Below are 13,770 nucleotides of genomic sequence, written 5' to 3'. Positions count from 1 at the left end.
TTAGTGTGGACGTAGACTGTTATTCGTCTCAACTGCTGGTGAGTGTAGCTACTGTAATAGCTATAGTGGACGAAATTGTTTTGTGCTCAGCTGAAACGTTTCAGCTTGGTCTTAATGGTTGTGGTTAGGAGCTGAAACGTTTCAGCTTGGTCTTAATGGTTGTGGTTAGTTAGAAGCACGCCAAACTGTGTTCATGGCAGTGCCGTGCGCTCTTTCAGTCAGTCAGCCAGTCCCAGAGGAGAGAACAGATGCATGGCCAGGGGAGCTCTGTTAGATTTTGAGTTAGCTACAGTATGTGCTTTTTAACATAGCTGTAGCGTTGCAAATTAAAATGAATTTGGAATCAAATGCTGTAAATTTCCAAATAGTAGCCCTGCCTCAAATAGCCACCCGGTTCTTTTTAAAAGCCTGGGGTCTGGCACCATTTTGCATATTAAACACCCCATCCAAATAATCTAATTAAATGGGGTATTAAATACCCCATCCAACCCCAAATAAAAGCCAGGGCTATTATTTGCAGTTTCTTCAGCCTAATTGGAATTGCAACCAAATAATGGTTACAATTAATACAAAAATATATAAAAGTCTACTGCAAATAGACGTCTGGTTCCTTTTAAACGCCCGGGGTCCAAAACGATTTTGCCTAATAAACACCTGGGATACTATTTGGAAATACGGTATTATCTTCTCATAACATCTGTACTAAACACCAAAACACAAAAAAAAATCTGAATAAAATAGAACAATGCACATGCTTCTCAACATTATAGTTATGATAATAACATGTCTTGTCAATATATGCCATTAACATATATTGAACATTTATAAAGACACATTGGTGAGTTGAAAATGCTATATCCCCCTTTTTTGCAGGGCTTGTCAAATTGTACATGCAGTAGACAGAAGCTCTGGTCTTTCCCTAGGGTGTAGGCAAGTTTAATGTCACAATGCTGCAGCAAGGGACAGGGGCGTACAGGGGGACAAGGTACATGTAGTCAGTAGCATAGTTAAAATGACGGATGGGTGAGTGTAGGGAATTAATCCAATCTCGTTTTTCCCAGTCCCAATTATACATGTGCATCATACAGTATGGTAAGTAGGAAACAATGGATGGTTTCACTCTCAACACAATGCAGAGACTTACCCGTTTCTGGGCTACCTGCAAGGGAAACAACATGCCAGCATACTGTAGCCTAGCAGAAACTAGCAAAACCATGATCAGACAGCTTCCCAAGTTGAATTCAAAGCAGCTCTCCTCAGTCTTACCAATTTAACCTCTCAAGTGAGAGATGCTGTATGCAGAGTGGTGCATATCAAAAACTACACACCTTCTCACCTTTTCTAGTTGTCATTGCCTTCAGGCCTAAAATGAGAATAGAATGAATCAAACGTTTAGGGGGCCAAGCACCAAAGAGGCTACTGTACACAGATGTGTCCTCTTTTGCTGGGTTCATTTTCTTAAGACGAAAAAAATGTTTGAATCCATTAATGTATACATTCAGTTCAGTTGCATTCAGCGGTAGCCAGTCACAGAATAAAGATACAAAATAAACGGAAGATAAACAGAAGGATCGTGGAATTATTGTTAGTTAAAATAAGCAAAAAAAAAAAAAAAAAGGAAATAACATTTCACATTAAATATCAAGAATGATAGACTATTACATTTTGTAAAGCGTTTGAGCTTGAGCGATGTCTAGTAGTTTCGGGAATGCCATTTACAGCAGGACCGTCCTATGTGTTCACTGATTTGTAAAGTATTTGATCCACTACATTTTGCAGTTTCTCCTTTGGTGCTTGGCCCCTTGAATTCACCATATTCACACAGCGGCCATGTTGCACGTAAGTCATACTAAAGCCAAATTCCAATACCCCAAATCTCGGCCACTCGCTCACTCACACTCGGTCTCTCCAGCATGGCAAATTATGGTGAAATTGGTGACCTGCCGAAATATGTTACCATCTTGTGGACTTCACACAACTTACATGGAGGTTTTGAAATACATGGCCTAAATACAGCTAGGTTGAACTCTGCTAATGAACAAACTGCAACGATTTGCATTCAGACACTGACATTATGTGACGTCTACACGATTGTCACATATTTCAGCAGGTCACCAATTTCACCGTAACACCACCATGCTGGAGTGAGCAAGTGTGAGTGAGCGAGTGGCCGAGAGCCACATATTGTGTGCAAATATTGTGCGAGAGTAAAATGGCCGGTATGTGAATATAGTCAATTGCTGCTTGCAGCTATATTATTACGTTCCTTTGGATATAATTAACCATGATAATTCATGACGAATACTCTAAAGGCTGTCTGACATTGTATCAAATACCCTAGTAAAAGGTCAAAAGAAGGAGGAGACACAATTAATACTTTTTCACAAGCAACTTTGGTGGCTTTGATAAAAGAACACCTCTACCTATGGTTTTGCTATTCACTATTACTGTATGTCCCAATGGCCCGTGCTTGCCAGAAAAAAATAGAGCTCTTATCATAATAAAATGTCAAACAAGAACACCTGCAGCATGATCATAACAGTAATGATCTAAAAATGAATACGTCATCACTAAAATACCATCATCACTGTATCGAATGCTAGCCTATTAGAAACATTAGTATGTTGAAAATCTTTCCATTTAAATTACTGAGCAAAGTCAACCTTGTTGCTCATTAAACTACTTACATCTAATGACTGAGGAGTGCTGTTTTAATGTGCTTCAAATACTCACACAACTAAACATGAACAAATCAACAATCCCAGGTATTAACTTATGAGACAAAAAATATGAAAACAGAATGGAAACGTTAGTCAGCGGCGCACAAGAGTAAAAAAACACAAAGATAGAAAATGGTTATGGCCAGCACACAGACACATTAAGCACACAACACGATAAGCATTAATGTTAAACGCTACGGTATGTCCAGAGTAATATAGTGAGAGAGTGGCGACACTAGCGTTGACTCCCATTGTAACAATGGAATGTGGAAGTGCTCATTCTATCTCAATGGGATAGTTCCAATGTTTGGAACTATAGCCCATAGCACCCTGCTTTGCGGCGAGATCAAAGCGTGTCGCTACTCTCTTACTAGATTACTCTGGGTATGTCATCAGTGTCAGGTGAAAACCTTGTATATCCAAAACATTTATTATTATAAAAAAGCTAAATCTCTGATCTACAAGCTCACAAGGCGTCACAATCGCATCGCGACCCATTGTGAGCTTGTAGATCTGCCATTTATACTTTTGTGGCACACTTTTGTATGATGACATATACTCGTATAGGGCAATAATTTATGAAAAAACGAACATTTGAGACATGGTGAGACATGGTTTCCGTCAGACAGCAACGATGTACAAAAAAACCCAACAGAATACATTACTGAGGTAAACAACAGATTCACACAAAACACAGTGCAAAGTATTTCAATATAACCACAAAGTGCCAAAATCAAAATGACGGAAATAAAGAAAACTTGTCAAAAGCACTACAAATTGAATATGCAGCCTCCTACCTCTGAATGCCCTGGAAGGTGCTTGAGGCCATGTCGATGATCCCCCCGGTCGGCCGGACTACCACACCCACCAGACCCTTCCCTATGCCTTTGAAGAAGCCAGCGGCACCCTCCTTCTTCGCACCTGGAGCAAAACGCATTGGGGGATTAGACCATGTGGTTCTCAAACTTTACACTATGCAAATGGACCTGTTAGGGTCCATTTGGTGTACTGTCAAGAGTTGTGTACTGAGTGTCAAGAGTTACAGACTTGTAAAGGTCCATTTAGAATCCCCCAAAGAACCCTGAGGGTCCCTGCGCCCCGCATTGAGAACCACTGCATTAGACATTACTTTAACATTTTGTTTCATAGATTTTAAATGCTTTTTCTGCCTTTATTGATAGCATACAGTAGATCGACAGGACATGGGGGAGAGAGACGGGGAGTGACATGCAGCTAAGTTTGTCGGGTTCGGGATTCGAACCTGCGACACGCTTGCCTTGCCCAGATCGCTACGCCAGCGGTCCAGGCAGCTAAGAACATTTAAGTAGAATCACAATATCTCAGAAAAGCAATAGTGCTCCAAAGTAATGGGCAGTTTGGGCACCCTATTACAACTGTACCTAATATAAGTTTTGGTTTAAATTTTTACTTGCTTAATTTCTAACTATAACTGATGTCAAATGTATGACATGCTGTATGGTCCGTTTCACATGAGGTAGCCAACACTTTAACAGACAGCCAAAGTGGAGAGGCTCAAATGTATTAACCAGATAAGACGAGGGGCTGTGTGTGTGTGTGTGTGTGTGTGTGTGTGTGTGTGTGTGCGTGTGTGTGTGTGTGTGCGTGCGTGCGTGCGAAACATACCCTCCATAGGTTTGGTGACGATACCCGTCACCCCTCCAACGACACCCTGGGGAGAGACAAGATGACTGTCAGAGTGACGTGGAAATACAAAGGCCTGATTTATACTTGGTCATTTATTTATATTCATAATTTCATACTTAGTCGCATTGTGAGCTTGTAGATCAGTAACTTTTTTGGGAAGAAACACACCAGATGAGGAATTGCCACAAGGTAAACAATGTTAGGATACCCATTTTTCTTTTCTACTTCTTTTTGTTTTTAGTTAGTTAGTTTAGGATAAATTGACCTAAAAGGGATACAGTGAATTCCAGGTAATAGAGGGTATGCACATGACATCATCATCACACCCAGAAGTTATGTGGGAATGCCTACTGAGTGGCAAAAAAACGACTTTCTGGCCTTGACGGCCCATACATCCATACTGTACATCCACTCACTTTATGCATGCTCTAGCATCTTTCCTAAATTAATATACCATATATAACATATGTACATGTAGAAGTGGCGGACAGGGAAAGGATATATATGTAAATATGGAATTTGACAAAATTCCACCGCAGAATTTTGTCACACATCATCAACCTCTTCAGAAACAATGAGTTGAGCTTCACCTTGAGAAAGCCCTTCCCTCCCTTGGCCAGGCTTTCTCCAAAGTCCTTGGGTGGACGGTTCATCTCCTCGCGACGTTTCTGCTGGTACTCCTTATCCATAGTGATGGCTGCCAGGCCTTTCCCCACTGACCCTGTGATCCTGGACACCATGCCTGCAGCACCACCTAGGGGACGCGGAAATAATATTTCATCAGTTTGTTGTGTATATTTTTATGTAGTCCTACATCTGCCATGTCGAGGACCAAACAGGTGTTGCAAGCAAATGAATTAGTTCTACGCCAATCAGACTGTTCAGACAAATGGAAACACCTGTGTTGGTCCTCAACATGGCAGGTGTAGGACTACATTTGAAACTTGTGAAAATAGAGAGCATGTCAACAATGCACACTTTTCCTTTGTAAACTCATTACATCGTTACAATTCGTTAGCTTTAAAAAAAAAGAAAAAGAAAAAAAAAAGTCATGGGACACAGAGCATAAATTAGGCTTTACCACAGTGCCGTATCATAGGTTTGTTCAGACGGTATACCATAATTATTCCCTGCGCACGTATATAGGCTATACCAGGGGTCATCGTCATGGCTTGTGGTGGATATTTTTTGTCAAAATGCCACAAATGTTGGACTCCTAATATGCCATAGTGTCATGATAAATAAGTGTCATACATATTCTGAAGACAACCTGGAGACATGCCATTCAGTAATTGTGTCTTATGATCACAATAAGAACATTATAATGTGAAAAAAATCTAATCTAAAATTTGCCACGGATGACCCCTGGGCTATACACTTGCGCATGGTCAGTGGATGAAATGACTAGCAGACAGTATGCGCTATTTTCCACAAAACTTTGGCACTGCATAGTATGTATATAGCGTATAACGGTAGACTACACCACTGCTTTACCAACTGTGTGACCAAGTAGACTGCGCACTCCGATCGCAAAACCCTCCGCAAACTCCTCTGGTCCCTGCACAGCACCCTGGGAAAAACACACACAGTGAACACATAACAAGCTTCAGCATCAGAGATGAATGAACAACTTGAATCTGAACTGCACAACAACCGAGTGCCAAATGAAAAGTCCTGCTCACTCATTGCACGTCATTCTGACTCTGAATGTCTGCTAAGTGGTTCAAATGCAAAAGTACATTTACTTAAGTACTGTAGAAATTTTGACTAGTACTTTCACATTTACTCCACTACATTTATGTGAAAACTTTACTTACTAGTTACTGTACATTTTGATTATTGTGAGAATAAAGAGTTTACACATTTGAAAACTTGAAATGGGACATTCTGCACAATGAGTACTTTTTACTTTTGGTACTTTTAGTCCAAGTACATTTTTAATACTGGACATTTACTTGTAACAGAGTAGTTCTACATTGCAGCATCGATACATTTTCTTAAGTACAACATTTTGTAAATTTTTCCACCACTGTGTGTGTGTGTGTGTGTGCGCCCGCACGTGCATGTTCTACCTGGAAAGGCTCATAGAAGAAGGCCTCTACTCCCTCGGACAGACCTCGGATCAGTCCAAATGGATTTCCCAGCACATCAAGGCCCAGTACCAGCACATACATCTGCTTCAGGAACTACAGGAAGGTGGGTGGGCCATAATAGCATATAGTAGTTCAGTGATTCTCAAACGTTTACATTCACACAATCTTCACTGTAAATGGAACCCTTTGAACACACTCAAGAGTTCTTGCCCAAATAATGACCATTGTCATCATCACCATCATCAGTACCTGCTCGGTGTAATGTCGGACCACAGCCCACATAAGCTTCTCTCTCCTGTAGAATTGGTATTCCACCTGAAAGAAGGCCAACCTGAAAATGGAGAGATAGAGTGAAGAGATGAGAGGGGGGAATGGATGGAGGAAGAGAGAGCAAGTGATGATGGATGGGGGTTAATTAACCTCTCATAGCAGGGGTGGGCAACTTTGACGATGGAGAGGGCCACTATATTTCCACACTCACTAGTCCAGAGCGCCACATTGCATATTACTGTTGTAGCAAAAATAACCGAAAACGCGCACTGCGACGTGTTTTTTTAGCTTGTAGATCAGCTATTTTTGCTATATTTGAATTGAAATCCTGAATAGTTTTTCGCTATTTTTTAACAGCTTAAGTGCTCAAGACGTCTCAACACTTCTTTATAATTACACCCGTAGAGGGCCCAGGACGTGTAGAGACGTCTTAGGGTCTTTTTTAATGATATAAAACCGGATCACTAAAATCTATTTTTTGACACGGCCGCCTTGTGCAGCGCTCAGCGTCATGTTTCGCACATGCGCGCAGCCGTTCACCTCCTTGTTTACGGTCAGACAGAACTGTCTATTCTCTCTACATCTATGTCGCTGTCCAAGGTTTTATCAGAACGGCAATATTATGACTTAACCAATCATCTCGTTTGGAATATGAACCATACATACACTATTATACCGAACAGTAATGACTGCATTCATGTGCAGATGAATGCAGAGGTCTTACTTGAAGATGAGGTCATCTACGTCGGTCAGCGTAGCTCCAATGCTCTTCAGCAGCAGGTTGAGGGACTCAATGGCCACCATCTCCTCTTTGCTGGACTCGTCTCCTCCGCCCGAACCCAGAGACAGGCTCAGGTGGAGCTGGAAGACAGACGGGAAGGATATTCACCCTTTTAATAGTTTTTAGAGGAGTGCTAGCCCGTCCATGGCTTTTGAAGATTACGTCATATGGCAGCCACATCTATGGACTTTTAATGTTTGTTTAGAGCACTTTAGAGCCGGCCAAGTCTATGGACTTTAATGTTTGTTTAGAGCAGCGGTTCCCAAACCTTTTTGGCCATGCACCCTCTGTTACCTCCTGACCAAGCTGACGCACCCCCCCACATGGGAATATAAATTGCATATTGCTATATAGAGACATACATTTCCTATTTAACCACATATATGCACATAATGAACCTGAATATGGCATTTATATGCAGCATAGGCTATATATTCTGCATATACTTGCCATATATTGGCATAATATGTTAGTATATTTAAAATTAGCCTTTTCATGTCGTGCACCCCCTAGAAGGCCCCCGCGCACCACAAGGGGTGCACGCACCACAGTTTGGGAACCACTGGTTTGACATGTATGATTGATGTCATGCACTAGGGGATGTATGACAAAACAAGGGAGTCCACACAAGAGTATAAACGTTTTTAAATTATATATTAAATTAAAGTAAGAAAAGAAGGGCAATAATGAGGTGTGGGATGTGAGGATATCAGTTATCAGTAATGTCTGCAGTGTATGGATGTGTGGAGAGTGCTGTGTGCGTGTTGTATTAAATGGTGTAAAACATAACTTAAACAAAAGGTTAGTTAGGCCCTTGGGCCAGGTGGCAACCCAAGCAGGTCCTGCTTCCAGGGAGGACAGAGAGAGAGTGAGCCCGTGGAGTGAGAGCTCCCTACTGTATATACTCCACAGACCACACTCCAATCAGCTTTGGCCAATTGTCTGACGGCCTGCGTGGAGGAGTTGCATGGGTGACGTCACTTGGGCAGCGACGCAGCGTGCCTTCAGCACTTCTGTTTGACTTCCTGCCTTCATTGGAGACACGTCGCTCCAATGAACGAGCCAGTGAGGCATCTATTTGTTTTTAATATCTATGACTGAGACTGCCGGCTAGTCACAGTGGAGGCAGAGGGGCAGGGCCGTCACATTGAAGCCGCCATGTGGCCAATATATAAAATACTTCACGCGAGTGTAATTTTTAGCTTTATTTTAAGATGCCTGACAAGATGAATTAACTTGAATTGTATTATGGGGAAAGGTGGACTTCTAACAGTGCTTCATTAACCAATATACAATATCAGACAGCTGGCCCTTTCTTGTCTTCCGCATTCACCAGAGGGTTTCCATTTTACATGACAAAGAGCACAAGGTACTGCCTCCTGAATGAATAGACAAGCGTGAGGGTGTGTGTGGGTGTGTGTGTGTGTAGCCGCTGCCACACTATCGAAAGAGCTGCGCACGTTCTCGGCTGCGCGCAGCTTAAATTCCGAGTTTTTAGACAGCTGGTGGATGGAAAAGAAGCTCCACCTCCGCGGACTTTTTGCGCGACGGCCAGATTCCCGGAAACGCTCTCCTCCGCGCAAAAAGTCTGCGGAGGTGGAGCTTCTTTTCCATCCACCAGCTGTCTAAAAACTCAGAATTTAAGCTGCGCGCAGCTTAAGAAGTGCGCAGCTTAAGACCGTTTTGCGCTAAGGTGTGGAGACGGTGTGTGTGTGTGCGCGTGCACATTTACTTTAATAGGTGATATGTGGAAGTGTTCAAAGAAGCTGAGTCCTGAGGCGTCGGTCAACGATGTTTCCATCAACTCTGCTTGTAGCATCTCCAGATCTCTCTGTATCAGCTTAGTCTGTAGGACACACACACACACACACACACACACACACACACACACACACACACACACACACACACACACACACACACACACACACACACACACACACACACACACACACACACACACACACACACACACACACACACACACACACACACACACACACACACACACACACACACACACACACACACGATAGGATGAAAGGGTCTCCTGTTTGTAATCTCCATAATGCATTTTGAGATAAGCTTCAATACATTTCCGCTCTTCAAGTTCAGTGTTTGTGGCATGTTTTATACCAAAGAGATGAGTTATCATCATTAGTGTCATTGATGCTCTATGCTTGTCAGCCAGTGTGTGAATGTGAAGGTGAGGGTTCACCTTCTGTCTGTGTGCCTGGGGGTCAGTAGCTGGGGTGAACACAGCTACGACTGCTCCTAAAAACCCCTGGTCAATTTTCACAGCCATTTCCTGCACCAGGGCCATGAAGTACCTGTGTGGACACGGACAGACGCATGCACAAGCACACACACACACACACACACGCGCGCGCGCGCACGTGCGTGAGCACACGCGCACAAGCAAGCACAATAATACCATTAGGAGTATGACAGATATAAACGCTTTTTTTTTTACATAAAAGAAAAGTAATAAATAAGCTGTTATAATGTAATAACCTGATCATTGATTTGGAAAATATAAGTAGAAACACAATGATATTCTGCAAGTACAACAGTATAGGAAAACGTTTTGCTTGTTAAATAACATCATTGTTGATGAGATTCTGTAGCAAGAACTTACAGTGATAACGGTGTATCAACGATATATTTCCTAGAATTGAAACACAGGTTCATACGCTGAAACATTGTGATTATTTAGAGAAGGTTTTTCTCACTTGAACTGCATGACCTGGCTGTGCTCATTGAACCTGGTGATGATGGAGACATCGATGAAGGGCTTGGGCTCTGTCAACCAATCAATACAAAGAGTTCAATTGAATCTCCGCTGCACAAGAATTAATCAAAAATACCGGCTTGCAATGGCAGCCAGAGGGCCAAGCACAGAGGGATAAACTGCTATGTGGAGGACGAAATTAATTTGAATGTAGCAAACAACGGACAAGCAACGTAGTTTTCGAGAAAAGAGACAGAGACGATGCTAATTCTAACAGTAGTCTATGCATGCACGAGCATGTTCCGTGCGTGCAGGGGTGAGCAAGGCATTGCCGGCTCTGGGCTAAAAGTTGTTTTTAACGGTGCCGTTTCAGATCCATATAAACCGATATACAATCGCAGACAATGTGTTATGCCTGCCATCCCTAGAAAAGGTTGCAGATTGCCAAGCTCACAGCACATTGCGTCATTACGTGTTGTGAGCTTGTAGATCAGCTATTATTTTTTTTATTCTTCTAATGGTGAGGTAAAGGTTTTAAGTGGTTAAAGTTGGATCGGAAACAACAGGCCAACTTGAAAACAATTCCTATAATCTACTCTGAAGCATTTTTCACACTGCAAAAGGGCACAGAGGGACTGAACACATTCAAAACACAAGAATTTGTCTGAACACACACAAAGTTTGGTTGGCGGACCGGTACCGGTCACAGCACTTCGTTCAGAGAGTGAACAATAATCCCTTTCCCTTTTCGTTCTCAGTCAGTCACACCATTCTCCTCCTCTGCCTGTTTCTGCGGGAAAGCCCGGCCCTGCCCTCCAGCGAAAATTCTGTCGCCGCATCGCAATTGCACCAGACTGAACCGTATACAGATCTTTCACGGAAGTGAGTTCATTTCGCTCACCAAAAAAAAAAGGTTCATTCGAGCCATTCGTTCATGAATGACACAACACTACCACAGGGCTAGCTCGCCTGGGTGGGTCTATTCATACCTGAGTCCATGGCAATAGTCTTTGGTGGAGGCACAGGGTGGAATACGATGGGAAATATGGCACCAGGGAGCTGGTTATCAACCTAGAGAGACACATTCCAAATTGTTACCTAGAGCAGGAATATAAAGTCTAATCATTGGTTACCAAAAAGAATAGATCTACAAGCGAACAAACTTGTAGTTAGCTTGTAGAATGGCAGGTGACTCCCTAGGGCAGGTGACTCCCTAGGGCAGGTGACTCCCTAGGGCGGTGGCGTAATAATCAAGTGTTCTGTATGTAGCCTCACCCCTTAACCCATCTTTGCCTTTTTTACTATTTTGAAAAACATGTTTCAATAGTTCAAATAGCCAATCTACAAGCTCACAACGTGTCGATGTAGATCGGCTAGTTGTACAATTTTAAAATATTTTTCAAAAAAGCAAAGAAGTTTAGGGATAAGGCACTGCCAAAAATAGGGCCACAAGTATGCAAGCAAGCAGATTCAGTACTATATCATCATTGAATTTATTTCTATAATATGTACAGTGTGTGTGTGTCGTGTGCGTGCGTGGTTGTGTGTTACCTGTAACCAGTACAGCTGTGCTCGGAGGCTTCTCTGATGAGGTGACTGTTTGAACTCCACCTGGATTCCCGACAGGAAGTTCCTCCTCACATGACTTGAATAGGGCTGCCTCATCAACATGGGAACCTTCCCAAAGTTCACCTGCCACACAAGAACACATCAGTCCTTTCACTTTCAATCTACCGTCTATCCCAATGTTGAATTTACAACATGTGACGCACAAGCTCGTGCTGCCATTTGTCACACATTGTCCTCTATTTTGAGTGTAGTAAACTGGTGTTCTCAAGGTCGATTCGTATTTGTCGGGCAATAAATTCGGAGCATCAATTTGGCGAATCGGCACCCTAGGTATCGATATCGGGAGGTACGTAATCCTATAGGCTAGTAGTGTAAAGGGATATATTCTTTATTGTCTAGTACTCTAGTAAATGGTAAATGGTGCAATTTTATATAGCGCTTTTATCCAAAGCGCTTTACATAGATTGTGCATTACATTCACCCATTCATTCCTACACCAATGGCAGAGGAAACCATGCAAGGCACCAACCTGCTCATCGGGAGCAATTAAGGGTTCAGTGTCTTGCTCAAGCACGCTTCGACACCAACTCTCTGGGAGCCCGGGACAGAATTGGGAACCTCACAGTTTTCCCATTCGGCTGTTCTACCGGCCACTCTATCCCTGAGCCACTGTCGCCCGTATGTGTCAGTCAGTCATGTGGTTTTCTCTGACCTCTATGTTAGCGTCCAGTTTGACCCAGTCCGGCGGGCTCTTCTGTGACAGGTGGCTTTGATAGGCTTCCTCCAGCATGATGATGTTCTTCTGGTTGAAAGGCTTCCAGCGGTTCTTGGGCCTCATCTCCCACACCACACCCGAACTGAGCACACGTTCACAACATGATGGATTAGGAACGGGGTCTACTCTGACCACTATACTAGAGCAGTCGTGGTTCCCAAACGTTTTAGCCTGTGACCCAAAAGAGAAATGTGTTTCCCTGGGACCCAAACTAGTGAAAATAGCAGATCTACAAGCACACAACACGTCGCTTCGAGCCACGTTGTGAGCTTGTAGATCGGCTATTTTCACTACTTATTCATTATTATTATTTTTAATTTATAGAATTTCTCATATTTGTTTTTTTATCTGTTAAAAACAAAACAAAATAAATCTTTTGAAATATCTTTTAAATGTAGGAAAAGAAAATGGGATTTTTAATCGAGTTGTGACCCATATAACATTTTCCCAACCCACTGTTTGGGAAACAATGCTGTAGTCAGTTGGTTTTCTCTACCTGGTGATGCCGATGTATGCGATCTCCTGCCGGCTGGTGTTGTTGACGAGCGACAGTCCGAGGGAGTGCAGCGACACATTCACTTCCTGCTGGAACTGTTCCATTTCCTCGGCCTGCCGTGCCTTGGTGACCACGCCCACGTCCTCCGTGAACAGTAGGACCCTCTGCCGTCCGTCCAGGAAGGACACCCAGTGGATCTGGGACAGGCCGTCGTACGCAAACTGACCACACTCGTCCTACGTGGAGGAGAGGACAGGGTAGTGGTACGACGCATTATTCATCATTTGTTTCCTCCTTAACTCATTTAGGACTGAGACCAGCTAGTCTACAAAATGTCTTCTAAATCCTAACAGTTTTCTAAAAAACCTAACCACAAGCACGGGAGCAGTGCATGTTCGACCGCATGTCCGAACGTTGTTTCCGCATGTTGTACCTTTGGTGTGTCGGATCTGCGTGTGCATCCCCTTTTTTCACTGTAAACCAAATATCTTCACTGGAAATAGCCAGTATACTGTATCAGTGGTTCTCAACCAGTTGTCCGGGGACCTTCCAGGTGGTCCCCAGCTAAATGATGGAGTTGGTAACCAAAAGGACCCTTATTAGATATTGAACTCGAGAGCATAAAATGAAACCAAATGGACATCATAAGGGTCCGTAGTTCTCAAGAGTT

General features: G+C 42.9%; 1 protein-coding gene across 4 annotated transcripts in view; it reads right to left on the bottom strand.

Moving 5' to 3' along the window:
• vps13c (vacuolar protein sorting 13 homolog C) overlaps positions 1 to 13,770 on the bottom strand; it is a 101,224-nt gene that overhangs the window by 8,583 nt on the left and 78,871 nt on the right. For all 4 annotated transcript variants that reach the window (XM_079496876.1, XM_079496878.1, XM_079496877.1 and 1 more), the window contains 14 exons: positions 13,101 to 13,336; positions 12,542 to 12,686; positions 11,812 to 11,952; positions 11,250 to 11,331; positions 10,262 to 10,331; positions 9,748 to 9,859; positions 9,262 to 9,375; positions 7,473 to 7,609; positions 6,728 to 6,809; positions 6,458 to 6,571; positions 5,880 to 5,955; positions 4,976 to 5,139; positions 4,365 to 4,410; positions 3,518 to 3,641 (listed from right to left, as the gene is read on the bottom strand). In XM_079496876.1, the coding sequence (XP_079353002.1) occupies positions 3,518 to 3,641; positions 4,365 to 4,410; positions 4,976 to 5,139; positions 5,880 to 5,955; positions 6,458 to 6,571; positions 6,728 to 6,809; positions 7,473 to 7,609; positions 9,262 to 9,375; positions 9,748 to 9,859; positions 10,262 to 10,331; positions 11,250 to 11,331; positions 11,812 to 11,952; positions 12,542 to 12,686; positions 13,101 to 13,336 (1,643 nt within the window). The remainder of the gene's footprint in view (positions 1 to 3,517; positions 3,642 to 4,364; positions 4,411 to 4,975; positions 5,140 to 5,879; positions 5,956 to 6,457; positions 6,572 to 6,727; positions 6,810 to 7,472; positions 7,610 to 9,261; positions 9,376 to 9,747; positions 9,860 to 10,261; positions 10,332 to 11,249; positions 11,332 to 11,811; positions 11,953 to 12,541; positions 12,687 to 13,100; positions 13,337 to 13,770) is intronic.

The sequence above is a fragment of the Electrona antarctica genome (assembly GCF_951216825.1).
Source record: "Electrona antarctica genome assembly, chromosome: 3".
Taxonomy (NCBI): Eukaryota; Metazoa; Chordata; class Actinopteri; order Myctophiformes; family Myctophidae; genus Electrona; species Electrona antarctica.
Note: the sequence above shows the minus strand (reverse complement) of the source record. Positions and strands in the feature narration are given on the sequence as shown.